General features: G+C 49.3%; 10 protein-coding genes and 2 non-coding genes across 12 annotated transcripts; 5 read left to right on the top strand and 7 right to left on the bottom strand.

The window, feature by feature from the left end:
* The first annotated feature begins 191 nt into the window (after nt 1–191).
* Nucleotides 192–319, top strand: BDV17DRAFT_t56. The gene has a single exon. It is a non-coding gene; the product is annotated as a tRNA-OTHER (tRNA).
* Nucleotides 320–520: 201 nt separating this feature from the next.
* Nucleotides 521–1,340, bottom strand: BDV17DRAFT_258613 (uncharacterized protein). The gene has a single exon (XM_073757348.1). It carries the CDS (start codon nt 1,142–1,144, stop codon nt 755–757), a length of 390 nt encoding a protein of 129 aa, XP_073617635.1. The 5' UTR covers nt 1,145–1,340; the 3' UTR covers nt 521–754.
* Nucleotides 1,341–2,622: 1,282 nt separating this feature from the next.
* On the bottom strand, nt 2,623–2,750 carry BDV17DRAFT_t55. Its single transcript has one exon. It is a non-coding gene; the product is annotated as a tRNA-OTHER (tRNA).
* A 1,845-nt stretch (nt 2,751–4,595) lies between these two features.
* On the bottom strand, nt 4,596–6,118 carry BDV17DRAFT_38267 (S-adenosyl-L-methionine-dependent methyltransferase). The gene is made up of 4 exons (XM_073764448.1): nt 5,907–6,118; nt 5,714–5,846; nt 5,528–5,651; nt 4,596–5,463 (listed from the first exon to the last, which is right to left on the bottom strand). Exons 1-4 carry the CDS (start codon nt 6,063–6,065, stop codon nt 4,695–4,697), a joined length of 1,185 nt encoding a protein of 394 aa, XP_073617634.1. The 5' UTR covers nt 6,066–6,118; the 3' UTR covers nt 4,596–4,694.
* A 13-nt stretch (nt 6,119–6,131) lies between these two features.
* Nucleotides 6,132–7,184, top strand: BDV17DRAFT_38261 (uncharacterized protein). The gene is made up of 4 exons (XM_073764447.1): nt 6,132–6,569; nt 6,619–6,643; nt 6,706–6,785; nt 6,856–7,184. Exons 1-4 carry the CDS (start codon nt 6,267–6,269, stop codon nt 7,111–7,113), a joined length of 666 nt encoding a protein of 221 aa, XP_073617633.1. The 5' UTR covers nt 6,132–6,266; the 3' UTR covers nt 7,114–7,184.
* A 6-nt stretch (nt 7,185–7,190) lies between these two features.
* On the bottom strand, nt 7,191–8,458 carry BDV17DRAFT_258607 (uncharacterized protein). Its single transcript, XM_073757347.1, has one exon. The coding sequence runs from the start codon at nt 8,036–8,038 to the stop codon at nt 7,691–7,693; it is 348 nt and encodes a 115-aa protein (XP_073617632.1). The 5' UTR covers nt 8,039–8,458; the 3' UTR covers nt 7,191–7,690.
* Nucleotides 8,459–9,314: 856 nt separating this feature from the next.
* On the top strand, nt 9,315–10,021 carry BDV17DRAFT_258605 (uncharacterized protein). Its single transcript, XM_073757346.1, has 2 exons — nt 9,315–9,758; nt 9,818–10,021. The coding sequence occupies exon 1, from the start codon at nt 9,444–9,446 to the stop codon at nt 9,615–9,617; it is 174 nt and encodes a 57-aa protein (XP_073617631.1). The 5' UTR covers nt 9,315–9,443; the 3' UTR covers nt 9,618–9,758; nt 9,818–10,021.
* Nucleotides 10,022–10,801: 780 nt separating this feature from the next.
* On the top strand, nt 10,802–12,694 carry BDV17DRAFT_258600 (uncharacterized protein). Its single transcript, XM_073757345.1, is given in 3 exon segments — nt 10,802–11,337; nt 11,350–11,572; nt 11,656–12,694. The coding sequence occupies 3 exon segments, from the start codon at nt 10,897–10,899 to the stop codon at nt 12,204–12,206; spliced, it is 1,215 nt and encodes a 404-aa protein (XP_073617630.1). The 5' UTR covers nt 10,802–10,896; the 3' UTR covers nt 12,207–12,694.
* Nucleotides 12,695–13,053: 359 nt separating this feature from the next.
* On the bottom strand, nt 13,054–13,359 carry BDV17DRAFT_289629 (uncharacterized protein; the record flags this gene model as incomplete). The annotated part of the gene is made up of 1 exon (XM_073761700.1): nt 13,054–13,359. One exon carries the CDS (start codon nt 13,357–13,359, stop codon nt 13,054–13,056), a length of 306 nt encoding a protein of 101 aa, XP_073617629.1.
* A 198-nt stretch (nt 13,360–13,557) lies between these two features.
* Nucleotides 13,558–13,967, bottom strand: BDV17DRAFT_258599 (uncharacterized protein; the record flags this gene model as incomplete). Its single annotated transcript, XM_073757344.1, has 1 exon — nt 13,558–13,967. A coding segment is annotated over exon 1 (155 nt), but the record flags the coding sequence as incomplete, so codon positions are not given.
* Nucleotides 13,968–19,151: 5,184 nt separating this feature from the next.
* Nucleotides 19,152–20,162, bottom strand: BDV17DRAFT_258598 (uncharacterized protein). Its single transcript, XM_073757343.1, has one exon. The coding sequence runs from the start codon at nt 20,152–20,154 to the stop codon at nt 19,453–19,455; it is 702 nt and encodes a 233-aa protein (XP_073617627.1). The 5' UTR covers nt 20,155–20,162; the 3' UTR covers nt 19,152–19,452.
* A 427-nt stretch (nt 20,163–20,589) lies between these two features.
* On the top strand, nt 20,590–23,582 carry BDV17DRAFT_38202 (acetate--CoA ligase). Its single transcript, XM_073764446.1, has 8 exons — nt 20,590–20,750; nt 20,869–20,939; nt 21,002–21,835; nt 21,933–22,346; nt 22,400–22,660; nt 22,720–22,849; nt 22,906–23,180; nt 23,233–23,582. The coding sequence occupies exons 2-8, from the start codon at nt 20,901–20,903 to the stop codon at nt 23,293–23,295; spliced, it is 2,016 nt and encodes a 671-aa protein (XP_073617626.1). The 5' UTR covers nt 20,590–20,750; nt 20,869–20,900; the 3' UTR covers nt 23,296–23,582.
* The last annotated feature ends 1,605 nt before the right edge of the window (nt 23,583–25,187 follow it).

Here is a 25,187-nt window from a genome sequence, read left to right as displayed (position 1 = left end):
CTTCAAGTGAGCAAGGAAGAGATGCAAATCTACACAGCGCCAAATACTCGCCTTCACGACCGATAGATAAGCTGCTTAATTGATTGGAAAGTTCCTGTCTTTTTCTCATCACGAAAATCAACCATCCGAAAAAGTGGTCTTCCGCGACATTGGCTTATAATGGCAATATTTTGACACTATGCTTTCATAATGGGGCTGTGGCGCAACGGTAGCGCGTGGTACGTTCCAACTTAGGCAACAAATATTCGAACAATTCAACTAATGAATTTACCAGTGACTCCAGATCACAAGGTTATCCGTTCGAATCGGGTCAGCCTCACATCTTTTTTTTTTTTTTTTTTTTTTTTTTTTTTTTTTTTTTTTTTTTTTTTTTTTTTTTTTTTTTTTTTCATTCCATGAATGACAAACCCGAGAAGACCATAAACCGGACCTTTTACACCTCTGGATACTTGATCGGGACAAGCTGTTTGTATATTTTAGCCCAGACAAGTGTATCTGGCCAGGACAGTTATATGAGGAGCTCTTGACCTCTCTGCAAGATGTCTGCACACAGCCATGCCAAGCCAATAACACCAGCGTCAAATGCGAGCAATTGCTCTGGGCCGCATCTCGGTTCTCTCACGTGTCCCTCTGCATGGCTACAGACCTGCTTCTCTCACCACGACTCTCCCTGCTCGTCATAGAGTGGCAGACCAACAGCAGTTGTACCGGGGTATTTGCTCACGCCCACACGCTACCAAGGGGGCAAAGAGCACTAATTCAGTGTTTTCGGTCCGCCTCTCTCATATCGGCGACGTCGAGCGGCTCCGAAGAAGTGTCCTGGCTGAGAATAGACTCGCCTCTCCGAGAATGGGGTGAGAACGGAAGGCCTCGTGCCCAGGTTGCTCGAACATTGCCTACCAACTACCATCTCCAGCAGCTGGCTATGAGAGTTGCTCTTGCACAATCCGCTCAGGATTTCAGATCGCATGCTCGTCGACATGCCTCCGGTCCAGCTTGCCGATCGAAGTAGTCCACCTGATAAAACGGCCCCACAGCCAACTGTTGTGTACATTCGCTCCCTCCATATGACGGTCGACCAGCCACGGGCCCTGGCTTCAGAATTTCGCGCCAGTGGACTAGCATCCAGATCCCATGCTTCCATCCCGGACAAGGAAGGTTTCCTATAGCGCCAAATGTCTTTCTAACCACCTTCGACAGAGCATTGTGGATTATTCTGCTGACCATCAGTGTGAGCCTTGACCCAATGCAGCTGGCTCGGTCCGGGAGCCGCGAGGACTAGTGCCGATATGTCAATGAAAAGGTTGACCACATCAGTCACACGAGAGGGCCCAACGAGGAATTGCGGGCCTTGAAACACAAGCTCCACGAAGAACGACCAAAGTCAGTAGCTGCCGCTTGACCGCCCGCTGCCCTGTACCGCCCCGTATTCTGCACCGAACTATATGGGGAGGCCGGGGTTTATCTGCCACAGCGGGGCACCCGAGGCTTGAGTCTCGAACAGCCACGCATCTCCGCAGGAATCTTTCAAATCAACATGTCCTCGTGAGTATAACATCGTCTTCCATGATATCTGCCGCTTGGTGGCCAATGAACATATTAGAATTAAGACAACTTATAGGAGTCTCTGCTCACTCTATATATCTTAGCAAAACTTCTCAGCTCATGCTCAGGTATCACTAAGTCTCTCTCCAGGGGCTGATGAGGAGGACGGTCAACAATTGTCGAAGGGTAGATCCAGCTGTGTAGTAGCCGTAGTTGTGCCATTTATATAGGACTCTCCAGTAACAGATATCGTGTTATTCGTTCGAGATAATTTGAGGAATACAGTACAACGCACTGGAGGAGGGGATAACCTTGTAAGGATATTATATCCGCGAGGAACAAGTTCCTATCAGTGAAGATAATCCCAGGGTTTTCGCGTTTAATACTAATTGTAACTACAAGTTTTACAAATGAGGAGTAAGTCTCAAGCCAACCGCGCGTATTAAGAGCAAGTTATCACGCAGACTCTGACAATCCTACTCCCACCATAAAGCTCAGCCTTGTATTTATCAAAGCCAGAGCCTAGCAGCAGTCTGTCTCCTTTTTCTAATTTCTAACCATAACTGTTATCGAACCGAAAGGTCTCACGTCACGATAGACATTTATTGCACGCAGCTCGAGAGAGATCAGCGAATCAAATGATCTTATTATAAGTTTATATACAGGATTTAGCATGACTTTCGCGATCAAGATTCCCGTTTCTACATTGATGGAGAATCGACTGTATTTGCTTGTTCGCGACCGATTATTACTTGGTTTGGAAGAATGCGCGGGGGGAACAGACGTGAAGACAAAGTACTGATCCCGAACTTGGTCTTGCTGAAGCGCTCGTTGACGGCATTCCATTCCAAGGACTTTTCTAAGCTCTTATTGGTGGTGAATGGCTGCTGCTTCACTTGCTTCGCCAGTTGCGCAAGAGGATCCTCAGATTCGGATACAACTGACGAGAAGTCAGAGTACGAAAGCTCAGAAGACGAAGACTGAGACGCGTTCGAGGTGGATCCCGTCGTCGTTAGCAATGTCCCTCGTTGTACTGCGAACGTCTGGCGGGAAAAGCAAAGGAGAAAAAAAAAGTTGTGAGGCTGACCCGATTCGAACGGATAACCTTGTGATCTGGAGTCACTGGTAAATTCATTAGTTGAATTGTTCGAATATTTGTTGCCTAAGTTGGAACGTACCACGCGCTACCGTTGCGCCACAGCCCCGTTGGTTGGCTAAAAGCGTCAAACGCGGTTTTATCATTAAACCCGCTTTGATCAGTCGAAACCCTTCAACTCGAGGTATTAACGACTTGCATCTTCATGAAGTCGGTCAAATGAATACCCGACCTGCCACTGGATGTAAATCTCTCAAAAGCTCAAGGTCATTCTTTTTTCCAAGGCGGATGAACGGGCATGTACGCACCCGGGCTCCATTGAATCCGGCTGCTGCGCAGTTATCCGGTCAAGGTATATATATCGAACGTGGTTCCAGATGGTATGCATGTGCTATGCAAGGACTCGGCATACCGCCAACAGTGTCTCATCCTCCAATGGGGCGATCTCTATATAATCCGGACAGGCCACAGCACGCCAGCACACCGGGACCGAGTATTGCAAATTGTGTTAGACGACTCGATGGTCTATAAGACATGCCGACATGGCGCAAACCTGGATTACAACGCCACGGAGATCAAAGAGACCAAACATTCCCATTGAGCCCGGTCAATTAAGTAGACATCGCATACGACTATTTCTACCATGAAACGCCGCGAGACCACCGGCAAACCAATGGGTGACTCCTGTTCCCCGAGCTCGGAGAACGCGCTTGGGATGCCCTGAAACCCCGTTGGGCCGCTGCGCAAGAAAGGCTTAACAAGAATTACACCCTGACAACAGACGCAAAAACAGAACAAAATGATGAAAAGAAGCTCCCCCCCTACTATATCACCGGGTAGGGCGAGTCGCCGAGGAGATACTGTCTCGCGGATAATTCATGGGCAATGAACGCATCCCGCAACACCACCGATATGGTAGATTTCGCCCAGCCTAATCAGTGGTCTCCGGTGACCTACTTACGTATGGTGATTGCTACACCTGGAAGCTCTCCAGTCTAGCAGCGATTACTTCACTTAATTGATGCCGGGGTCTGGCAGGAAATCACTATCCGTGCGGCGCGATAAACCTACTGCTCTGCCCAACGCCCTCCCGTGTAGATACAATCGGGCAGAGCATTAAATCTTGAGAGCCACGAAAAAAGACATAATGGACTACCGATACGGCGTTATTAGCAAACAGACAAACAAAAAAATTTAAAAAGAAAAAAAAAAAGATGTGAGGCTGACCCGATTCGAACGGATAACCTTGTGATCTGGAGTCACTGTTCATCATGTTAGATGATGGTTCGAATTTATGGATCTAATTGGTGGAACGTACCACGCGCTACCGTTGCGCCACAGCCCCGAAGGGTGAAATGCAGCACTCTTTCTATGCCTCAGAAGCAGCCAAGTACTCTCAACTGCCATCTGTGGACATTAGGGCACATATACGGAATGGTTTCTGGTCTCAGATTCATTTTAATATTCTTTCCTCGTTTTATCTATACTGTTTTGAACGGTCTCTAATCTTGAATCTACCTCAACGGACTATGAATTATAAATCTTGAATCGTTGCGATTACGAAGAGTTTCGCCCCTCACCTGCTGCGCTGGCCTCCGATAGAGCATGCTGTTTTAGGGCTTAGTCCCGCGCAACGCGCCGGCTCTGCCTCTCAAAATTATACCCCAGAATGATAAGGATTTTTTAATGATTTTACTAACATTCAAGCGAGCTCTCCCAATGTCCGTCTTCAATACGTCACGCTCCTCCGCTTCCTTAAGGAGCCCGCTGCGCCGCATGTTGGGCCCGCAGCGATAGGTCAGAGTCCATGGCAATATAAGGGCATTACAGGACAGCTGGGCTGGAGGGAGAGAGCACCCTATAGCGGGCGCCTGTGGTTGGTTTAAGCTGGTAAGGAGCCTGGATTGGATGTTCGCATAATTATGATATGAGTCCACTGAAGTAAGTTAGATTTGTTTGGTCCTGATTAGGGCTGGGTTTTTGTCCGTTTGCCCCAGGCCAATCGCATCTTTAATCTATGTCACACCTAAGTTGAATCTACAGAGCATAATGCTCATGATCTCATAGCAACAATAATACCTTCACCATCCCCCGGAGGTTGATGGAACGACATCTCCGTCAGACCTACAGAATTAAGCAACTCTCGCCACTGCAGTTCTGTGCGCTCCCGCGAACCAACTTGGACTGTCATCAGGAGGTTCAAACACGCCACCGTATATTCACAGTTTTGATCCGGGACAATATTGTCATTGATTACCAAGCGCGAGTATCCGGGCTCCATGCTCGCAACAATCATTTCCAAAATCTCGCGGGCCTGATCATCGGCCCAGTCATGCAGGATCCAATGCAGGTAGTATACCCGCGCTCCCTTGATCGGCTGCGGCTTGAAGAAATCCTGGGCCATTAGCTCCGTTGACGCCGGGGGGTTGGCTATGCCTGAGATGACGTGCGGCAGGTCCTGAAGGATGCGGCGGCCCGGTGCGTGCGGAAACTTGCGGTTGAAAGCGTGGATATAGTGTCCCTCGCCGCCGCCGACATCGACAAGCAAGATGCCCCCGTCTTTGTCCTCACGGGCCCCCTCGAGGATAGTGCCTTTGACATCGAACCAGTCTACCCAGCATAGAGTTTTCTGCTGCTTAATAGTCATGAATTGCTGGAAGTCTTGCGCGAGGGATGGGTTCTCGCGCAGCCAATCGAAATAGCTAAGAGTGGTATTCTTCGCCAGCTGGAACGGCGTATCCGTCACAGATGTTGGGAATTGATTGCCGTTTCGACGAAAGTATTCGGCGCCATAGGTCACACAAGGGTGGCCGACGTCGAAGCTGTATATAACTCCTTGTTAGATTCCCAGTTTAGAGTTATCTCGGGGTGAAACAGATGTCTCACGTTGCCCTGGTGGTTGCGGCCATGACCGGGTCTGCCATGATGATAGTGAGGGCGGAGGGCTTGTATAGCTGCAACCCGGCCTCAAGAACATATCTCCTGGCAACGAGGACTTTTAATACTTGTTCTGGGACCCGAAAAGTGCTCGTTAGATATATTCCCCGCAGAATTACAATCGATCAGACATACCGACAACGAGCGGACTTGCACCGGCATTTTCTGCAATCTCTTGGGTGGTTGCCCCCTCACCCTGGTGGTCGCGGATCGCTGTGAAAACGCCCAACTGAACTCCCATGCGAAGTGCCAAGGGCACAGCAAGGTGCTTGCAGTAGGAAGCGCTTGTTAGTATGCACGTGTGCCATGGCAATTATTGTCAACATACCAAAGATACATCTGAGACGGCAGTTTCGAGAGGAGAAGACAGTGCTTCTACCAGGCCTTGCGCAGCTTTTAGAGCCCTGATCCGAGAAGCCTCATCGAGGCTCTCTCTGGTAGACTTTACTCCCTTTGTGAAAGCTGCGATCCCGTCTTCTAGCAACATTGTGATTGAGAGCGAGCGCAAGAATCAAAGACAACAAAGGAGAGGAAGTTAAGCTCAAAATTCAAGAGGTTTAGGCGTGTAGACAGGGACAGAAAAGATCCTTGCTGGCAGAGACACACTAAGAGCCCAGCCACATTATCACAGCGGAGTAGTTTCATGATAAGTAAGCACTAGGAGCACTAGTCTTGTCATTATCCCTGCATGTTGGGGACGGCGCTGGACCGGATCGATGTTGCCAAGAGACCAATTTCTCGCAACTCATCCCCGGCAGGTGCCTCCCATGGCAGCGGCCTTTACTTAACACAGGGATATCCCGCTGTTCCCCAGATTACGAAGAGATGGAATCAACTTACAATGGACTCTTCTTACTGTGGCGACTCGCTGATGGGAGTGTCCATTGCCATTGTGCCCATCCAGATAGCGGTTGTCGGTGCCAGATTCTATACCCGGCGCATTCAAAGCATTAAATGCACGATAGACGACTATCTGATCATTCCAGCCCTGGTTGGTCTCTCTCCCACTCAGGTCTCCTGTTGCTAACATTGCTCGTAAGCCTTGGGCAGTCGGCACTATTCATAGTGTGTACGGTGTGCTCCTGTTGTTACGAGGCGTAGAAACTGACTGCAGACGGGGCTCGAAGTACTCGAAATTGCTGGACTGGGCTATCATTTTGAGTATGTCCAGCAGACATCGCCTGAGAGGCTCGTTTCTCTGCAAAAGGTCTGCTTTAGCCCCGCCCATTGTCCCGGTGTTGTCCATTCCCACTCACTGAGTTTGTATGTATGAACAGGGACTCTTCGCGTCGCAAATCCTGAGCTACCCGTTCATCGTAACGCCAGCAAAATTCTCCATCCTGTTCTTTTACAATCGAATATTCAATACTTTCGGAATCACGTTCCGCATGCTTTCTCATGCCGTTGGCTTCGTTGTCTTGGGCACCGGTATTGGCGTCCTTTTTGCAGCAATTTTCCAATGCTCGCCCGTGGAATATGCCTGGGACAAAACCATCAAAGGCTCCTGCATAAACCAGCAGGCCTTGAAATTATAAATGAGTTGAATCCGGGACCATTTCAGAAGCGTAAAATAGCTTACCGGATCTTCTTCACGGTTGCGTCGTTCATCTTTGGCCGTCTTTCGTCGAGCTCCTGATACAAGTCGGACACCAGACAACCATCCATATAGCCCGCCTTCCTCACCCAACTCAGCTCAAGTAGAAAGTCATCAATCCCAGCGTCTCTTATTATTAAATGTCGCGGAACAGGTCCTCGATATATTTTCCTTTTGTGATATCGTGATATCGTGACGTTAATGGGTATGAATATTCCAAATATCCAGGCGCCTACCGCAAAAGCATTCACGAGCAACCCACATGTGCCCTAACGCCACAACGCCTATAATACAAAAGTCCACTCACAAACAGCCTCCCAGATTTTCATCATCCAGCCCCGAGGAATTCAATCATCAACCGGAAACGCCGCATCATTCCCAACATTATAATTCCTGACCCTCGTCCCCCCAAGACACCAACAAGTGCTAGGCGTCTGGCTGCCCGTCCCCGCAACATTAGACGTCGCGCCCACATCACTTCGTTTCTGAAACGAATTCATCGTATTACACAACCCGAGTCATTCTTCAAAGGATGGTAAAACGACCGACGCGAGTGTTTTCTTGCTACCTCCGCCGAAATCAGAATCGCAGTAGATGCGGTATTTCCTGGAGCCCAGCGGTTGCGTTATGAGCGTGTTGTTTGCGGAGGGGCAGGGGGAGGTAGGGGCGGACGAGTTGGAGCTTGAAAAGGAGGAGTCAGCTGTGGAGGTCATTGTTGCAAGGGTCGTTGTTGTGAGGGCTGTTGTGGGGGTTGTGTATGGATTTAGACCTGAGTCGTACACTGTGCTTGTTGTGGCGTTGTTTGGGAGATCTGAGTCTGAGGCTGGTGATTGTGATGTGGATGCTGCTGTTGAATCTTCACTCATGGATTAATACCATCGCCTCATCTCTTACCACACTACCAGAAGGTCTAACCTACCATTCCTTGATAAACCAACCCCCAACCCCCGCCGCCAACCCGACAATAACAACCACCGCCGCGCCAAGCACAGCCCAATACCAGAACATTTTCTTCGGCGGCAACGGTGGCGGTAATCGCCGCTGCGGGTGTGGATGATTTGGGTCTGCAACATGTAACCCATGTATCATGGAATGCGAGTAGCTGCACCCCGGCCCTTGGGGGTATACAGTCTCTAATCCGGGCTGTGTATGCCGATTTGGCACGGCCTCCTTGAGGGAGTCGTCTACCCTCGTTTGAAGCTGGGTCATACTCATCTTGTCAATGCGTGCGTGTGTGGAGATGTGAGATGGAGGGGAGGGAGACAAAAAAGTAAAGCAGATTTGGCTGGCGGTTAGGGATATATGTACTCTGCAGATGATAAGTGTGAAACCGCCGAGCTTGCTACGTCGAGACCTTGAGGCTATTTTAAGAAGATATCGTGAACCATGCTCGAAGAGCTCCGATAGGCTATCCTCGATGCATAAAACAGGGTCTATTCTGCTCCTGAAGCCGGGGATGGGTGTTATTGGCGCCGAAGGGTCTGCTAAGGGGCGGGGTGCTGAGGGGTCAGGGGCCAACCTCATCGGTAAAGTTGATAATTGAATTACACTAAGACACCATCAAAACTCCGGTATTGTCATGTAGCCACTGCAAAAGAATTTATGTTGTTCCGTTGAGGCTCTCATCGCTACCTAGATCGCCGAGGCATTCTCTAAGCGCCTCCAACATATGTGTGGATAAGCGCAAGCAAATTATTTCGAGCGCAATGATACTCTTTTTGCCGGCGCGTAGACTATTCCGTCTCCGATGGATTGTTAGTTTCCGGTTTGTCGGAAACAGAAATAACTTAGGCATTATAGATCGTCGGGTCGGTTGATATCAGCCCTAATTTTGCCCGCGGCTCTGCAAAAGCAATGCATGGAATATATGCCTATACACCCTACAACAGATAAAAAGGACTATACGTTGTCTAAGCCGGGGAGTGCTTGTTTAAATTCGTTCGTGCGCTTGTGGTTAGTTAAATCGGTTATGAAATGCACAGGGGAAGAAGGGCAGGATGACACAGTATCGGCTACACGCACGTAGCCTACTAAGGAGCGGATGCCTCGGTAATTCTCACTCCATGCACAGCGCTTGGGGTGAGCCTCTATTCGATACTTGACGATCTCTTCGATAGGTTGATAGATACAATGAGTGGCAAGTTCCTCGGGGGTTGGAGTAGCGTGCGTTGAGCATCAAGCCACTAGAAAATACGTGGCCTTGTTGTTTCGTATCGAGAATCAATAATAACCATGTTCCAATTAGCCAATTAAAGCACTAGTTCTAGCGGGATGAACGGCGCTTTGGCCAAGCACCCCAATCACCCAGTCAGAGCGTCACGCAACCCTCACCCCAACTGGTCACCCACTCAGCCTCCCACTCACCTTGCTCACTGCGGTGTCGCGGCTTCAGGGCGGCACTGTTCACCTACTAGAAAGAAGGGCAATGGCCTTGGGCGTCCATAGTTTTTTGCTCGGTAGGTATCATCGATGCCGGCCCGCCCAGCAGGTGGCCCAGGACCCACGTTGTGGATGTCTTGAGACAAACCTACCAAACATCTTTCAATATCCGCATGTTTGCTTGGCAGCGTCAAAGCCGCCAGGGCTGTTACCACGTCAGCTCTTGTTAGCGTGGGTAAAAAATAGACCTGAAGGGCTGCAGACAGGACGGTAATGACGTTCATCAAACTAAGCAGCAACGACCTCAGGGCTCGTTGAACTTCTAACCACGTTGATAATGGTGGCTCAAGCACGGCTGAGCGGACGGGAAGTCTTGCTCCCTGTGAAAAAGTAGTAAAAGTATAAAATAAAAGCAAAAAAAAAACATACAACAGCTGGGATTCGCATGTGGTCACCCACCATACTACTAACCAGCCGGCGTGTGGCTTAAGTACGGCTGAGCGGACGGGAAGCCCTGTTCTCCACACCCTGTGGTCGTATGTACTAATTACTATAGAAGAGAGGTTGATATAGGGTGATAACTAATGTTCTGGGTGAGCAGGGTGGGTGCGCAATAGACAGGGTGAGCACTCCTCACATTAACCTCACCTGTCTACTGACCTGTGATCAAGTATATAATCTGAGATTTGCTACTGAAGCCGTTACTTTAAACACCGGCGTGACTGGGTTGCTTGACATATAGCCAGAAAAAATAATAACGTGATTGCCGGGCGATGCATCCACCCGTCCTCCCCATCCAAAGTCAGTATAGGGAGACAAGGGCGAGGGCGCTAATGAGGTATAAGCGAGATGCTCAACGGAGTCGATGATTATGCGGGCTTTGTGAGCGTTGTTTTGTTGGGGGTGGAAGGGGAACATGGACTCCACCAAGCGCGCAAAAGACCACTTGCAAGACCATTACTCTTCTCGTTCTAGTAGGTGAGCAATACCACCCTGAAGTCGCACGGCCGCGCTTTGGAGAGTGAGGATTGGGAGCCTCGTCGTGTTGCCCTGCCACTCGCCAACTCAGACGCTGTAGACAGCCCAAGGCTGCGCAGCCTCGTTGTTCTGTCCACCATGGCCAGCCTTGCCAGCCTTGCCAGCCTTGTACCCTTGTACCCTTGCCGCAATAGGCCTTTAGGCATATAATAGAGATGTCTGCAACTCAACAAAAGTCCTCACTGTTCTATACTTTCTAGACAGAATTCAATCTTTAACTTGGTTGCCACAACCTGACGTGGTCTTCCAATTGCCAGACAATTTAGCATCTCAAATCAGCCGCACGTAATATTTTCAAAACGCCAACATGTCCACCCCAAGCACACATAGTCAGCAATTCCCCTACGCATCCTATGATGACTATGTGCGATCCGATTACCCGGAAGTCCTCAGTCCTGCAGCAGCAGCGCTAAACATCCACTGGCTTCAAGCTGCACTCAACCCATTACAGGACCCCTCCTTGGATGAAAAAATCTTCGACCAGCCCTTTGGTGTTTCCCTGCTCGGAATCACAAATGGTCGCCTTTCCCTGAAGTGGAGTACCTGTTTCAAGGAAGATGGCGATGGACTTGCATATTGGCCTCAGGATCCTTCCACACTACCAGATATTGCTGATACTCTCGGGACAGAAATTGATAACCTGCGTGGAGCTTCAGACACACAAATATTCATCCTACACTATCTTCCAGGAGGATACCGACCTGCAACTGCAAATTCTGGCACAGTGTCTGGCTCAGTATCTGGCTCAGTATCTGGCTCAGTATCTGGCTCAACAGTCGAAGAAGTGATCGATGCCATTGGAGCACGACTGAGTCTAAACCCTAGGCTCTTCATTGAGCATTTCATCAAGCAACGCGACAAAGTCCATGACGCAAGTACGCAAGCGTTACCATCGGAAAGGGATTACGTGCAGCTCGAGCACCCGAATGGCGGGTACATCACAGCGACTTCTGCGTCAGCTGGTACGCGCGCGACATCCCTGGGTAGGTAGAATGCTCCTTTGACTTACCAGTATATTCGTGGTACTCCTACATTAAGCTATACTAATGAGTGAGGACTGGGACAGCCGTTGTGCTTGACTCCTCCATGTTAAGCTGGGCGCGATCCTGCTTCTACCCTCATCATACCCGCAGTTCTTACATGACGACGACATACTACGGACTCAGCCAGAGACCAATCCCCCAGGGCAATACTAGTAGTATCTACCACCTGCAACCATACACGGAGAATATCCTCCGCACCGCGCTCGCAACAGTAAAGAACAGCCACTCTTGCACAGACATGGGATGCAAAGCAATGCCACAAACATGGCAAGACCTGAGGTCCCTCACGCAGCTCCTCCATTCCAATCTCACAGACCTGCAACGACTCCTCTCAATAGAGGCAGCAAAATCGCCAATATCCGACGCGGAGGCCCGGATACTACACGACCTCAGCCTAGTTACAGACAGCGCAATATCCTACGAACGATCCATCGAGCGGCAAGCGCAAATCCAGACGTCCACCATAGCCGCTGATGAAGCGGAAGAAACGTACAAGCAGGCTCGGTCTATGGAAAAGTACTTTATTCTTTCCCTTCTCTCTCTTCTTTATGGAGAAGCTTCAATCGGGACCTAACGATATGCTAACCACAAAATATAAACCAGACTCACAACCATTGCATGGATCTACATCCCGCTAAGCTTCTCAGCCACATTTTTCGGCATGAATGTCGCCCAGCTCAACGACAGTGGACCTCATATCGGGTATTATTTCATGCTCCTTGCGATAACACTTATTATCTCTGCGGGGACGGCGCTGTTGTATACGGAATGGTGGAGGGAAAAGGAGTTTGCGTGGCGCGAGCGCATTCAACCAGGACATACCTGTCAACCTCGGGAATTGTCGGTTGCGCATCTGCTTTGGCTTACGGTTCGTTGGGTCTTGACAGAGAAGATACTATGCGGAATTGGAATCCCTGGGAGATGGAAGCGAAGCAGGGTGAGCGCGAAAGAGAGTGGTTCTGTTTAGCGGCTAATCCATGCGGAATCGCTTCTGTCCTACGTAATAGTCTGATAATATATCTCCACGCTTAGTATTTTAATGAATCAAATTATTGCTCAGAGTTGACTCTTCCACATTATCTTCCTGCTCCGGACATAATAAAGCCCCTGAAAGCTATATAAGTCTCTATATAAAAGATAGTTAGGAGATAAGTACCCTAAATTCGGTTATCCCGTGATCTTTGGTTACCTGATCGCAATCCAGTCGCCCTCAAGGCTAGTAATCTCCTCTGTAGCTTATGGAGCATAATGCCAAAAGTACAACCCAAAGGATGTTTTATGAGAAGTCCCCACTGGCAAGTTCTTCATTTGGCGCCGCAACATCTTGCGCCACAACCCCATCCGGGTTTTATGTATTCTCTTGCGCAAGATCGCACCAGTAGGCATCAACCAGATCAGGTGAGTCGCCGTAAGCCATGTTGTCAGGTGTTGGTGTCCGGGAGTGGCAATTGCCCGTTGGCTTGCAAAGCAGCCAGGTCATCACTTTCCATTGTAGAAGAGGACAGGGTGGTATCCGACTCGGTTACGTTTGGCCAGCCGCTCAGGAACAAGTAAGTGCCCTTGTGATTCTTGTCGGGCTCGACGACGCCTTCCTCGCACCATCGATGTCTTTCAAAGCTTGTGTCCACATCGACGTAGTTGGTGACATTCTGGCCGCCGTTCACTGTATTGGCTCTGGTCATGGTGTTTTGAATCACGTTGTTCAGAGAGAGGCCCAGTTCGTTCATCCCCTCTTAAAGAGATTTTTTTTTTATTTTTATTTTTATTTTTATTTTTATTTTTTCATGCAGATATTGGAGAATTCGAGAGTCACTTTCCAGACCAATATTGGAAAGTGGCATCGTTACACTGCTTGGTGTCCGTGTTAAAGAACCTCGGGTATCCAGTTACGTACAGGCGGAAATCCTAAGATGTATTAGTTGGAGGGGTTTCAAAAAAAGAAAAAAAAAAGAAAAAAAAAAGGACAAGAATATGGGACAGGTGAAGGGCACACAGCATTTGAGACTGTGGCTGCCATAATGCGTTTAGTGCGTGGCAGGCTCTTGCCAATTTCTGCTCCAGCCCATCTTCACTGGTGTCGGCCATGTGCACCCGAACGATCCACTTGTATATAGCGGAATACCCAGAGTCTCAGGAAGTCGGAGCGTTTGTTTATCTTAGGATATAGTGCTTGACAAAAGGGGATGCAGTATCTGAAGTTTTTGCGTAACTAGATATGTGACAACAAACGCTATCATACCCGACGTCATCCCAAATGAGGTAGTCGTTGGGAAGCAGGACAGCTTAGCTCAAGGTTCGCGAAGCGAGTTTATCCGCTTCTACCGCAAGCTAAAAGGCACTGCTGAGCTTTCCTGCCTTTGAAGCCTCTTCTTTCCGCAACTCTCGAAAAGTCTCTCTCTCTTTCTCTCCCCAAACTAGTCTAGTCTCCCGGGCCTTCCCAGCACTGCTGACTCTGGATCCTGAACTTCAATCAGGTACCAGATTATCCATCATACCACGCCTTGTATAATGCTAGTATGATGCTAGTAGACCCTGAGGGTCAATATCAAGTGGAGCTAAAAGCTCAATTGTCCTACGCTCATACTAATTGGGCATTCCTGCCGCATTGGGGTATTCGTACATTGCCCTCGGGGTGCCTTCTGCTGTTCGCTTGGATTAGGAAATAGGCTCTGGAATTTGGTGGATTACGTTCGGGTTATTACTGGGTAGGTAGTGTTTGCCTGGTGTTTAATCAAGCAGTTGTTTGGTATTTCTACCCTTTGTTACAAGATACTGCGGAAACCAGGATGCTTGTCCATTCAGAGAGAGGGGTTGGCTATAGACAAAGGATCCTCCCAGGCTCATACCGCTATGCCCGAAGAATTAGATATAAAGTAATCCACAGCCGTGCTGACCATTTTTCTGTAACCACAAAACTTTTGGAGCTTTTAAGCCACGAACACCATTAGTTTAGACTATCTTGTAACAGAATATATAGCTATTTAATAGAGGCCTTTGTTGCCTTGGTACCTGGGCCTCAATCTTAATCTCTGCCTCCTTCTCCTGTATTTTTTGGAGTGCCTCATCAACAGTCGGACTGCCCCCGTCTTGAAATAAACTTGCTAGGCATTACCTTCTTCTGATATTCAGAAGCTGCTTGATAGTGCTGGAGTTGCCGGGTTGTTCCTGTAGAAGGACTGCATCTGCAGTGTAATTTATGCTCCCTTGATCACCTTTCCAAGCATACTTTCCGCATCTATTAAAGATATAGTTTGATTTTGAAGCTCATATAGTTGTCATTTTTTGTCAGTTTAGCTGGTAGATATTGGCCTGTATTCTCTCCAGATAGAATGACTAGTTACTACCTGAAGAATATGGTAGCATAGGTGTGTTCAGCTTGATCTTAAACGTGGAGCCTTGGATAGCACCACTGATGAATCAAGAGGAATAAGGCCAGTAGCTTTGAACACACTCATAATATAGCTTGACGACATGGATTTGGAATGGATAGATCCATAAGTTAATGATAAATCCATTATAACACCAGCCATCATCTCTTCGACCTTTTGGTCACACCAGCATTCATTGCTTCCCACATCCAGGACACATGAGCCGAGCGGTGAGCTCATGCGACCTGTGTACACCCGCTCATTGGTGTGGACCGCTCATGGGTGGTTTACGTTTGTTAGCTTTGTTGGATGTATGATCATTTTTATCCATCTAAGGGAGGTTGGTTGTGCAAAATTGCTGGCCTTAGCGGGTAAGTGAGGGGTGAGTGAGGGTTACCCGCCGCGGGTGCAGGAGGGTCAGAGGAGGTTCCGGATTTGCTCGCTCGCGGAGGGTGAGTCCGAGGCTTAAGAGAACCCGGCCCGCTCCATCACTTGACTGAAGCGTGTCCTTTCTCTAGACTCTTTCTGCCTTCGAAGATCTGGATAGCTGAGAAGTTGATTGTTAGCTTATGGTATTCAATACGCATAAAAGGGAAATAGTACAAAAAAATAGTAAGAAAAAAAAATCGAATAGCACTAACGTACAACAAATAGCCTGGAAAGACTAAATACAGGGAAGATAGTTATATCATGCAGTACTAATAGACTATAGCCACTCAACATCGGTTTTCAACCAAGTCGCGTGCTTTGCAGCTAGCACCCCAGGGCTAACAAAACCCAGAGACAGGATCGGGGTAGGCACCGCGGAGCCATCTCCAAATAACGTATAAGAATGTGATTTCGTTGAATCGAGACACCCATCAACTTCACAGATATCTTCGTCCTCTATGTGTGCTGCCAGGGTGAACCGTTAGAATGCGGGTCTATTCCTTTCCTGGTAGGTCGGCGAAGGTCTAGAGGTATCAGATGCATATAACGAAGCTGCACCGTACGAGTTGGAAGAAGAGTAGTACGTATTGTTGGTCGGCTCAGGGGCTGCACCATGAAGACTATGCTGCGGACGGTGCTGAGAAGGTGTCCGTGATTGCGAATCTGCATGTCGGCTGTGGCTTGGTGATTTCTGGGACTGTAAGCTATCGGTAGGGTGAAGGTCCATAGTTTCATAGACTGCGCTGGAGCGCGGCGATACCAAAATAGGGTGAAAAGTGCAAACTTGGCCCTCGCCGGCTTGAGTTCTGGCCTCGCTAACGGCACCTCGATCACTATGATTATGCGGTACACCACCCGGAAGGGAATAGAGACGCGTGAGATGAAATGCTGAGAAGATCCGAAACTGCCTACTAACACTATGAATAGAGCGATGCATCTTGTATGGGACGTACCATCTGATTATTGGAATCGGAAATCTGTTCGCGAATTCCGTGGTCTTGTGGGAGCTCCGATATAACGTTGCAAGAGAGATCCGAATGAGTCTCGACCGTGATTACCCGAAAGACATAGACACGGTGAGCTCTTCATCGTTTTGATAGCATTGTAGACTTATTACCGTCTGCTGATCATTTCATGGCTTAGCTCGTGAAAGAATGTCTAAAAAGCTTCGATTACATTAACACACTCCCTGACAAGATGAGACGTCAGGTGCTTGCATCGTTCCTACAAGCTATACACACTTGTTTTAGTATGGCTCCACTGTCCAGATTGACACAAGACGATGCTCTTCTAAACTGACACCATGGGACCCACTAGTATACATTGCAGTTATATCGGCTATAGGGGCCATTATATCGATATTCTTCGGCTATGAGTATCCAAGGAAAGAGGCAGTGGGAGCTTCGGACTGAGTGGAAGGGGACCATGCCCACGCGTAATCACGGTGGGCTCGGCAGCCTGCGTCAATGATGTATGGTGCAACTGCTGTGATATACGCCTTACATTCTCGTTGATCCAGTTCCTTGCTGCTTTGCAGGATCAGCTGTCCGGCGCCGGTGAAGAAGTTCTAACCCTAAAATCGGTTTCTTCTAGTCGAGCTGGATTACCTCGAAGTATGGAGTATTTGGGATTAATCACAAGGAGGCAATTTTATTGTACAAGAGAGAGGACTGTGGCTGAGAAGTAGAGAATAGAAACTCAAGATGCTAGGGAGAGGTTTCGAGAGGAGGGTAATGGCTCTATATATATCAGAACACCAAATCCTGGACTAGTCTGCATGATAAAAGTGCTTTGGGATATCGGCAATGCATTTATCTTAGGGGTTGAGCATAAATTGTATACTCACTCACATACAAAAGATAATACAAAGAGCTTCAGAGCCTGGCCTGATGCTGCGGCTACGCAGACCCACTGTGGCTGATAATGTGATGACTGACACAAATCACACAATTAGGGAGGGGGACTATTGTTATGGGTCCCTTATATGAGGGACCACCATTAAAAGAACTCAGCTGCTCTTTAGCCTCATACATACCACTTTTACTTATGCCCTCCCCCATTTCTCCACACACTCACAGGGATTTCCCTTTTCATTTCAACGAACCCTTCTTGTACATACGGCACGGTTTAGCTTAGCATAAGCACTTTATTCCCTTACAGCAGCCTGTTTGAGTGCTTGACTAAGTGATCCTTCATCGCTGGAATTCAGCAGATTACAGGTGCCACGAATCCCTAGTATGGGGTTTTCATACAGCCTGACTGTTAGGGGACGAAGTGCTATTACCTAGCTAAGCCGTGCCATAGATACAGGAAGGGTTTGTTCAGAAACCGAAAGGGAGCACTTATAGCGCCGTATTGCCCGGAGGGACTTTCTATCTCGCTCGCTCGAGTGCCTTCCTGTATCCAGTATACCCATTTTTGCAATTCGTCCACAGAGATGCTTTCTGGCGTAACGCCGCCAATACGTTAGACTTTATTTTACGACACTCAGGGCATATAATTGATCTTCAGAGCCTGCTAAGAAGCTGCTCCCAATGTTTCTACTATGTTTTGCTGTCTTTCTCTATTAAGTAAGCCCCTAGCAGAATTACGAAATACTGTGATATTCCCTGGGAGGAGTGACTTGGTTGCATGAGGTATATATATTCTTTTAAAATCCAAGATAACTGTGTTATATATCTGGGTATAACCCCCGGGGTATCAAGTTATGCCACTACTGTATATGTTCTTAATTCATATCCATGAATCAGCAATCGAATCAGCAGTTAGATAAATGAGCCTTTGCTCATTTCACTTTAGGACCACCTGCGTTGTTGTATACGTTAGAATAGTTGAACGTACTATTCAATGATACTAGTGGGTTGATGGATGTGAATGGCTTCAAAAGTCGTCAATGTGGTCAATTTGATCCACGGTGAGCTGGGGGTTGTCCGGTTCGGTTGTTGTTCGACTCTCCATTCGGGCTTACATCTACGTTATGTACGTAGTTGAAGTTCTTAGACCAAAAGCTACTAGTATGTAGTGGATAACACCCAAATAATGCCTACCCACAATAAGACAACGGACTGTGGAATTTTGTGGATGTTGGTGTGGGAATGTTGGGGTAGATAGACGTTCTCATAGACAATTTGTACCAGGACCTCGACGATGAATGTGGGATGGATTGTGGGGAAAGTTGAAAGTACGGGAATTCCGAGAGGCAGACCTCAGTATCTATGGTGGTTGCGGCTTGGAACTGAATCTATGGAGGGGCGGCTTCGTAAGGAGGCAGTAGTATCAAGAATCGAGATTATACAATGTGTAGTTTCAGTGGGACTCTACTCTGTAGTTTGTATATATTTGCTGGATGCCCTAGCTATCTATTCAGCCCCGCAGCGTATTCCTATAAAGATCTGGGATAGAATAAATTGGCCAGGCCGCGCCCGATCCGAGAAGTTTCTGGGCTCTCGGTCGAGGTATGCATGATTACAGGGAGTGGCATACAAAGTATATTGGCGGGTGATTCATGCTTCCAGCCGCTCCCGAGTGCTGTTCGGGAAGGAGCGAAGGGGGCGGGCCCCGGCCTCGGGCTATCATCCGCTTGAACATCGATTCTCCCGACATCCTCATGAAGCCTCCTCCAGTTCCTACAGGTTCATCATTAGGGGATTGCTTTGGGTGTCAGTTATTACGATCTACAAAAGTACCACTTACTCGGAGACGGTACCTGTCAAGGACGGCGAGTCGGCGACCGTGGGCAAGGTTGGGATTGTGGTCCACAGATAAGTATATGTATATCCCCCCGAAGCACAAGCGTAAGATATGACTCTAATGCATAAGAAAATAAGCATGAAACAGCCGCTTAAAAGTCAAAGGATAGGTGGAGGCTCCGTCCACTGTTGCATCACTCTGTACTCTGTTGACGCAAAGAGTGCGACTCTGTACTTTGTAGAGGCCGGAGTTGAACTAGCCCCGAGGGGTTCCAGTGGCGGGCGCGGGGGTCGAGGCTTGATCGAGCCAAGCGTCCTGTGTCCAGCATGCAAGTCAATGGTAGTTATGCAACCATGCAAATGGTGTGACAGCGACTACCAATGCTAGGAACCCCGACCACGGACCGGTGTCAAAGCTCTGATCAATCGTTGTCTCGCTGAGATTGTGACTGCGACTCATAAATCTCGTTAGATTAAATTGAAATCTCGACATTACGTGTGCAATCAGTGAGTGCTGTACAACAGAACATCTGGTCGGGGCGCGAGGAGCACAGCACGTCCGCAAACAGTCGTACGATCCCCAGGGTGCACTGGTCAGTGCGACGGATACGAGGGTTGGGCTTCCTGCCGGAAGGGGCACTATTGCTTGTTGCCCTCCATGATATAATCGACGAGGCCAGACATTGCCTGATCCAGGAAGGGGGCTGAATTCCCCCGCACGGTCAGCTTGCTGGAGTGCTTGGCCTGCGTGCTTGTGATCCCTCCGTCCGGGGTTCGGAGCCACATCCTGATTGGCCATTCCAATACAATGGCCGTGGCATACTTCATACTGCAGTTTCAACCGGAGAACTGGACATCGATCATTGGCAAGAGTGGGAATAACCGGCCTGGCAGTGTAGCGATCAGTAGTAGCCTCGGTCCTGAGACTACAGCAATTAGCGTACCGCGAATTGGTAGAATCGAGTGTAGTCGGGCAGGGAATGCGGCGGATCCGCACCGGGGCAACGGAAACGAAAAAGACAGGCAGGCCCCGCATGGCCGACTCTGCTCTAGTCTGTGGAGGACTGGAGGGGGCATCTGTCAACCGGCCACTCACTTGGTACTCTACTCAAGACTACTTCGACTCGCTCATGCAGGAGGGCCGATCCTGTTCATTGGAGTGCGAACGATCTCAAACACCAGGTTGCCATTCCCAACAACTTCAAAAGCAAGACGGTTGCACAGCAGCTCTCGGTCAACCAAGAAGGAACTGGGGAAAGCTGATCAACCGAGAACCAGAGAAGCTGACGGTCGCCCGGAAAGGGATAACCCCGTCGCAAACTCGGCGTATTCTCGCACCACGGACAAGGTTAGGCTGGATTGGTGGTACAAGGTAAGCCTCCTCTCCGCCGGCCGCCCGGGGTGCGGGACCTCAACAATATCCCACTCGCACTTGAGATTTAATACCGCTGTGCTCCCATCTTGGAGTCCATTCCAAATTACATCTGCTCTCCCCTCCATCCCCTTCTCTTTTGCACACTTTTCCCTCTCCTCCCACCTCTCCCCTCCTTCAACCTCAACTTTATTCTCAATCACCAAGCTCTTGAGCTACACCTCCTCATTACAGCTACCCCACCTCGACTGCTTGGAACGGTAAGCTTAAATCCCACCAACATCTCACGTGCCGCTCTTGCTCTGCAGGCCTCCTCCCCACCATCGTCGCTGGTTTTTACTTCCCTCGGTGCCGCTTGCTAACTTTTCGCGCGATCAGAAATATTGAATCTCTGGTGATTACTGCTCAAAATGAGTGACGGCCCTATCTCACCACCCAAACCCGCCGTGGTAAGCAGAATCACACCGTTTGAGCTGCGCGGTCCATGGATTCCCATTAATTGTGCGCGCAGGTTGCCGAGGCCCACGAGGTGGACACCCACCATGTCCCCAAGGCTTTCTTCGACAAGCACCCATCTGCCGGTCCTCACCTCAAAGATATCGATGAGTACAAGCAGCAATATGAAGAGTCAATTCGCAGCCCGGACACTTTCTGGGCTAAAAAGGCCCGAGAGCTTCTCACATTCGACAAAGACTTCCAGACAACCCGCGTAGGCTCATTGGAGAACGGCGACGTTGCTTGGTTTGTCGAGGGTCAACTAAACGCTTCCTTCAACTGTGTCGATCGCCATGCCATCAAGAACCCCAACAAGGTTGCCATCATCTACGAAGCCGATGAACCCAACGAGGGCCGCACGATCACATACGGCGAGCTTCTTCGCGAAGTCTCTCGAGTCGCCTGGGTCCTAAAACAACGCGGAGTCAAGAAGGGCGACACCGTGGGCATCTACCTACCCATGATTCCTGAAGCCATCATCGCCTTCCTTGCTTGCTCGCGCATTGGCGCCGTTCACTCCGTCGTCTTTGCCGGTTTCTCCTCTGACTCTCTGCGCGACCGTATCATCGACGCTGGCTCTAAGGTCGTCATCACAACAGACGAAGGAAAGCGTGGTGGTAAAATCATTGGAACCAAGCGGATTGTGGACGAGGGTCTCAAGCAGTGCCCTGATGTGTCCACCGTCCTTGTCTACAAGCGCACCGGTGCTGAGGTTCCCTGGACCGCTGGTCGTGACATCTGGTGGCACGAGGAGGTTGAGAAGTACCCGGCTTACCTCGCTCCTGAGCCCGTGAGCTCCGAAGACCCTCTTTTCCTCCTCTACACCTCTGGCTCTACCGGAAAGCCCAAGGTATGTGACGACTAGTTTTGAAGCACTAGGTGCCTGGCAGACTGTTTTGGCAGAACTCATTGCTTCAACACCGCGTGATGATGCTAACAACATGCAGGGTGTTATGCACACAACCGCCGGTTACTTGTTGGGTGCCGCAATGACCGGTAAATACGTCTTCGATATCCATGACGATGACCGCTACTTCTGCGGTGGTGATGTTGGCTGGATTACTGGCCACACCTATGTTGTCTACGCTCCCCTCCTGCTGGGTTGCGCAACGGTTGTCTTTGAGAGTACCCCGGCCTACCCCAACTTCTCCCGTTACTGGGACGTGATTGAGAAGCACAAGGTCACCCAGTTCTACGTCGCTCCCACGGCTCTGCGTCTACTGAAGAGGGCCGGAGATGAGCACATTCACCACCAGATGGAACATCTGCGTGTGTTGGGATCCGTCGGTGAGCCCATCGCCGCTGAGGTCTGGAAGTGGTACTTTGAGAAGGTCGGAAAGGAAGAAGCTCACATTTGCGACGTAAGTTCTGTGCCTTCATCAGGTTCAATTCGGCTCTAACTCTTCGTCTCCAGACATACTGGCAAACTGAAACTGGTTCCAACGTCATTACTCCTTTGGCTGGTATCACGCCGACGAAGCCTGGTAGCGCTTCCCTGCCTTTCTTCGGCATCGAGCCTGCTATCATTGACCCTGTCTCTGGCGAGGAGATTTCTGGCAACGACGTCGAAGGTGTGCTCGCCTTCAAGCAGCCCTGGCCCAGTATGGCCCGCACCGTCTGGGGTGCCCACAAGCGTTACATGGACACATACCTGAACGTCTACAAGGGTTACTACGTAAGACTCCCCACGTTTTAGCTTGATGAAACACAAAGCGGCTGACATTGCTGGGATAGTTCACGGGTGACGGAGCTGGCCGTGATCACGAGGGATACTACTGGATTCGCGGTCGTGTCGACGACGTGGTCAACGTTTCTGGTCACCGTCTGTCAACCGCTGAGATTGAGGCTGCGCTTCTCGAGCACCGTAAGTCCCAATGGATTCTCGTAACAGAGTTTTATGGATGCTAATATCTTCAATAGACATGGTCGCCGAAGCCGCCGTCGTTGGTATCGCTGACGAACTGACCGGCCAAGCCGTCAACGCCTTCGTTGCTCTCAAGGAGGGCAATGAAACGAACGATCAGGTCCGTAAGGACCTCATCCTGCAAGTCCGAAAGTCAATCGGACCCTTCGCTGCCCCCAAGGCCGTTTTCGTTGTCGAAGACCTGCCCAAGACCCGCAGCGGTAAGATCATGCGCCGCATCCTCCGGAAAATCTTGAGTGGTGAGGAGGACAGCCTTGGTGACACATCGACGGTAAGAACCATTCTTATATGTTTATTGGATGATGACACTAATTATGATTCAGCTGTCCGATCCCTCCGTGGTCGACAAAATCATCGCCACCGTGCACTCGTCTCGCGGGAAATAAGCTATGAACACCATTGGTCATGTCTTGGTCGAAAGGCCCTATATACCCATCAAAAGATTGTCACCACGATGACCACCTAAAGAGAATGATGTGATACCTGTTACCACCCGGATGAATGGATGTAGGATCATTCGTCCATGGTATACCCCTTAAGAATGAGGATGAAGCGTTATATATTTCTGTGCCTGTTGTGTGATTCCCATGTTTTGTTGGACTCCAGAGCGAATGTTCCGTAAATGAATACTACAAAGTATGATATAAGATCTATTTTAATTGTCTATTATAAAGTAAATTCACTCCACAGAGTACGGCAGTAATAATCCTGTAGAAATGCTGCATTATGAAGGGCGGCTAAGAGTTTATAGCTTCGCTTTTGCGCACAAAACAACCCTCATTCGTATCCAATCAATAACCTTGGAATAAGCTACCTCGAGCCTAGGCCTCGTCAGAATTATCAATGATTCCTCTGAGCCACAATTCCGGATGTTGAAAGGGTCAATGCCGTTGCCCTCGCAGGAACCACTGCAATGACGGCAGCTTCTTCGGGTCATGTGAGCAGGTCCTCTGAGTCAACTTTTGTAACTCTGCTGCAATCTGTGTCGTTGAAGACATTTTGTTTGGATGGAGAAGAGTAGTCCTGTATCTCTAAGCGAGGCAACACAGCTGATGGTGTCCCTCGTCAATGTTCAGGCTCCCATCCGATTTATTGGCAGGTGTACGTTCAGGCAGCAATGTCACGTGCTACCCACCGAACCCGTGGAGCGAACAATACAACGATTTACAATACGTGAGCTTCCCTATGGTGAAGCACGGAGCACAGTAGCGTATTGTACGGTCAAAACACGGCAGTTGCGCTGGGCCAGCGTCTCCTCCTGGTCTTTTCCGAACGTCCAGTGCGCGTCAGTTTCCTCACTTCTTCCTTCGCCTCTTCTTCTTCTCGTAACCCCATCCTTTCGTCCTTTCGGACTCGTCCTATCTCCTCGCTCTGACGACGTCTATCCGTCGGTAGCTGGTGTGATACTTTTTCTTAATTCATTTCTCTTCAGCCTATTTTCCTGCGCTCGGTTCGTTCTCGGTCGAAGAAAAAAAGAAAACAACAAATACCTTCGCCCACTTTTCGCACCCTTTGCGCGTCGTCCATCTCAGCGCATTATCATCGAGCGTTTCGACTATCGCACCTCATACATCTATCAGCTGAAGCTCGAATCGTTTCGTTTCGCACCGGCTCGGCTTGCACGCTCGCGCCTCTGCTTGCAACGCAACAATTGATTGATCCTCGGGGTGAACAGATGAATCTATAATACATCAAGACAAGACACACAGTCATCATGTCTTTTGGAAGCAGCGGATTCGGATTCGGTTCAAACAACCAGCAGAGCTCCGGCTTTGGCACGGGCTCTGGTTTCGGCACGAGTTCTGGAGGAGGTAGGTCTATTGTCCAATCCATCCGTTTCATTTTCCCTTCGAACAACGCCCCCTGGGGCGCCTTCGCCCAAACTTGACGTTTGTTTTCTTTTTCTTTCCCTCTCTTGTTTCCTTTCAGTATCGGTCTATGGCTGGTGTGATGCGGTGCCGTCGGCTCTCAACAGACAATCATTTTCGCGCGGCGACCCTCGACACTGAGCAGCTCGGCAACAGCGCCACAACAGCAACAGAAACACAAGAGAAAGGATCGCAACGCAACGCAGCTTGATGACAGTCTCTGACAGTCTAAATTCCATAATTCTAGGCTTTGGATCAACCTCGACTCCATCCCTCTTTGGCGGGGGTAACACTTCTACAGGGGGTGGTGGCCTGTTTGGAAATACCTCCAGCAGCTTTGGTTCCGGTGGAGGTATGTGCTTGATGCCTCGGGTTGTGCTTTGATGATGCTGTGCGATCCTTTCTCTTCT

The sequence above is a fragment of the Aspergillus undulatus genome (genome assembly GCF_047715775.1).
Source record: "Aspergillus undulatus strain CBS 261.88 unplaced genomic scaffold BDV17scaffold_13, whole genome shotgun sequence".
NCBI lineage: Eukaryota > Fungi > Ascomycota > Eurotiomycetes > Eurotiales > Aspergillaceae > Aspergillus > Aspergillus undulatus.
Note: the sequence above shows the minus strand (reverse complement) of the source record. Positions and strands in the feature narration are given on the sequence as shown.

What these genes read in the sequence shown, in the direction of transcription:
- BDV17DRAFT_38267 (XM_073764448.1), bottom strand. Translation starts at nt 6,065, where the DNA reads ATGTTGCTAGAAGACGGGATCGCAGCTTTCACAAAGGGAGTAAAGTCT. An exon ending in TGCAAGTCCGCTCGTTGTCG is followed by an intron (nt 5,652 to 5,713) that starts GTATGTCTGATC and finishes TTCGGGTCCCAG; the next exon opens with AACAAGTATTAAAAGTCCTC. An exon ending in GCCGCAACCACCAGGGCAAC is followed by an intron (nt 5,464 to 5,527) that starts GTGAGACATCTG and finishes AGTTATATACAG; the next exon opens with CTTCGACGTCGGCCACCCTT.
- BDV17DRAFT_258607 (XM_073757347.1), bottom strand. Translation starts at nt 8,038, where the DNA reads ATGAGTGAAGATTCAACAGCAGCATCCACATCACAATCACCAGCCTCA.
- BDV17DRAFT_38202 (XM_073764446.1), top strand. Translation starts at nt 20,901, where the DNA reads ATGAGTGACGGCCCTATCTCACCACCCAAACCCGCCGTG. An exon ending in GGCTGCGCTTCTCGAGCACC is followed by an intron (nt 22,850 to 22,905) that starts GTAAGTCCCAAT and finishes TATCTTCAATAG; the next exon opens with ACATGGTCGCCGAAGCCGCC. An exon ending in GCCTTGGTGACACATCGACG is followed by an intron (nt 23,181 to 23,232) that starts GTAAGAACCATT and finishes ATTATGATTCAG; the next exon opens with CTGTCCGATCCCTCCGTGGT.
- BDV17DRAFT_38261 (XM_073764447.1), top strand. Translation starts at nt 6,267, where the DNA reads ATGTTGGGGACGGCGCTGGACCGGATCGATGTTGCCAAGAGACCAATT. An exon ending in ATCTGATCATTCCAGCCCTG is followed by an intron (nt 6,570 to 6,618) that starts GTTGGTCTCTCT and finishes ATTGCTCGTAAG; the next exon opens with CCTTGGGCAGTCGGCACTAT. An exon ending in GGCAGTCGGCACTATTCATA is followed by an intron (nt 6,644 to 6,705) that starts GTGTGTACGGTG and finishes CGGGGCTCGAAG; the next exon opens with TACTCGAAATTGCTGGACTG.
- BDV17DRAFT_258605 (XM_073757346.1), top strand. Translation starts at nt 9,444, where the DNA reads ATGAACGGCGCTTTGGCCAAGCACCCCAATCACCCAGTCAGAGCGTCA.
- BDV17DRAFT_258598 (XM_073757343.1), bottom strand. Translation starts at nt 20,154, where the DNA reads ATGCGGGGCCTGCCTGTCTTTTTCGTTTCCGTTGCCCCGGTGCGGATC.
- BDV17DRAFT_258600 (XM_073757345.1), top strand. Translation starts at nt 10,897, where the DNA reads ATGTCCACCCCAAGCACACATAGTCAGCAATTCCCCTACGCATCCTAT. An exon ending in TACGCGCGCGACATCCCTGG is followed by an intron (nt 11,573 to 11,655) that starts GTAGGTAGAATG and finishes GGACTGGGACAG; the next exon opens with CCGTTGTGCTTGACTCCTCC.
- BDV17DRAFT_258613 (XM_073757348.1), bottom strand. Translation starts at nt 1,144, where the DNA reads ATGGAAGCATGGGATCTGGATGCTAGTCCACTGGCGCGAAATTCTGAA.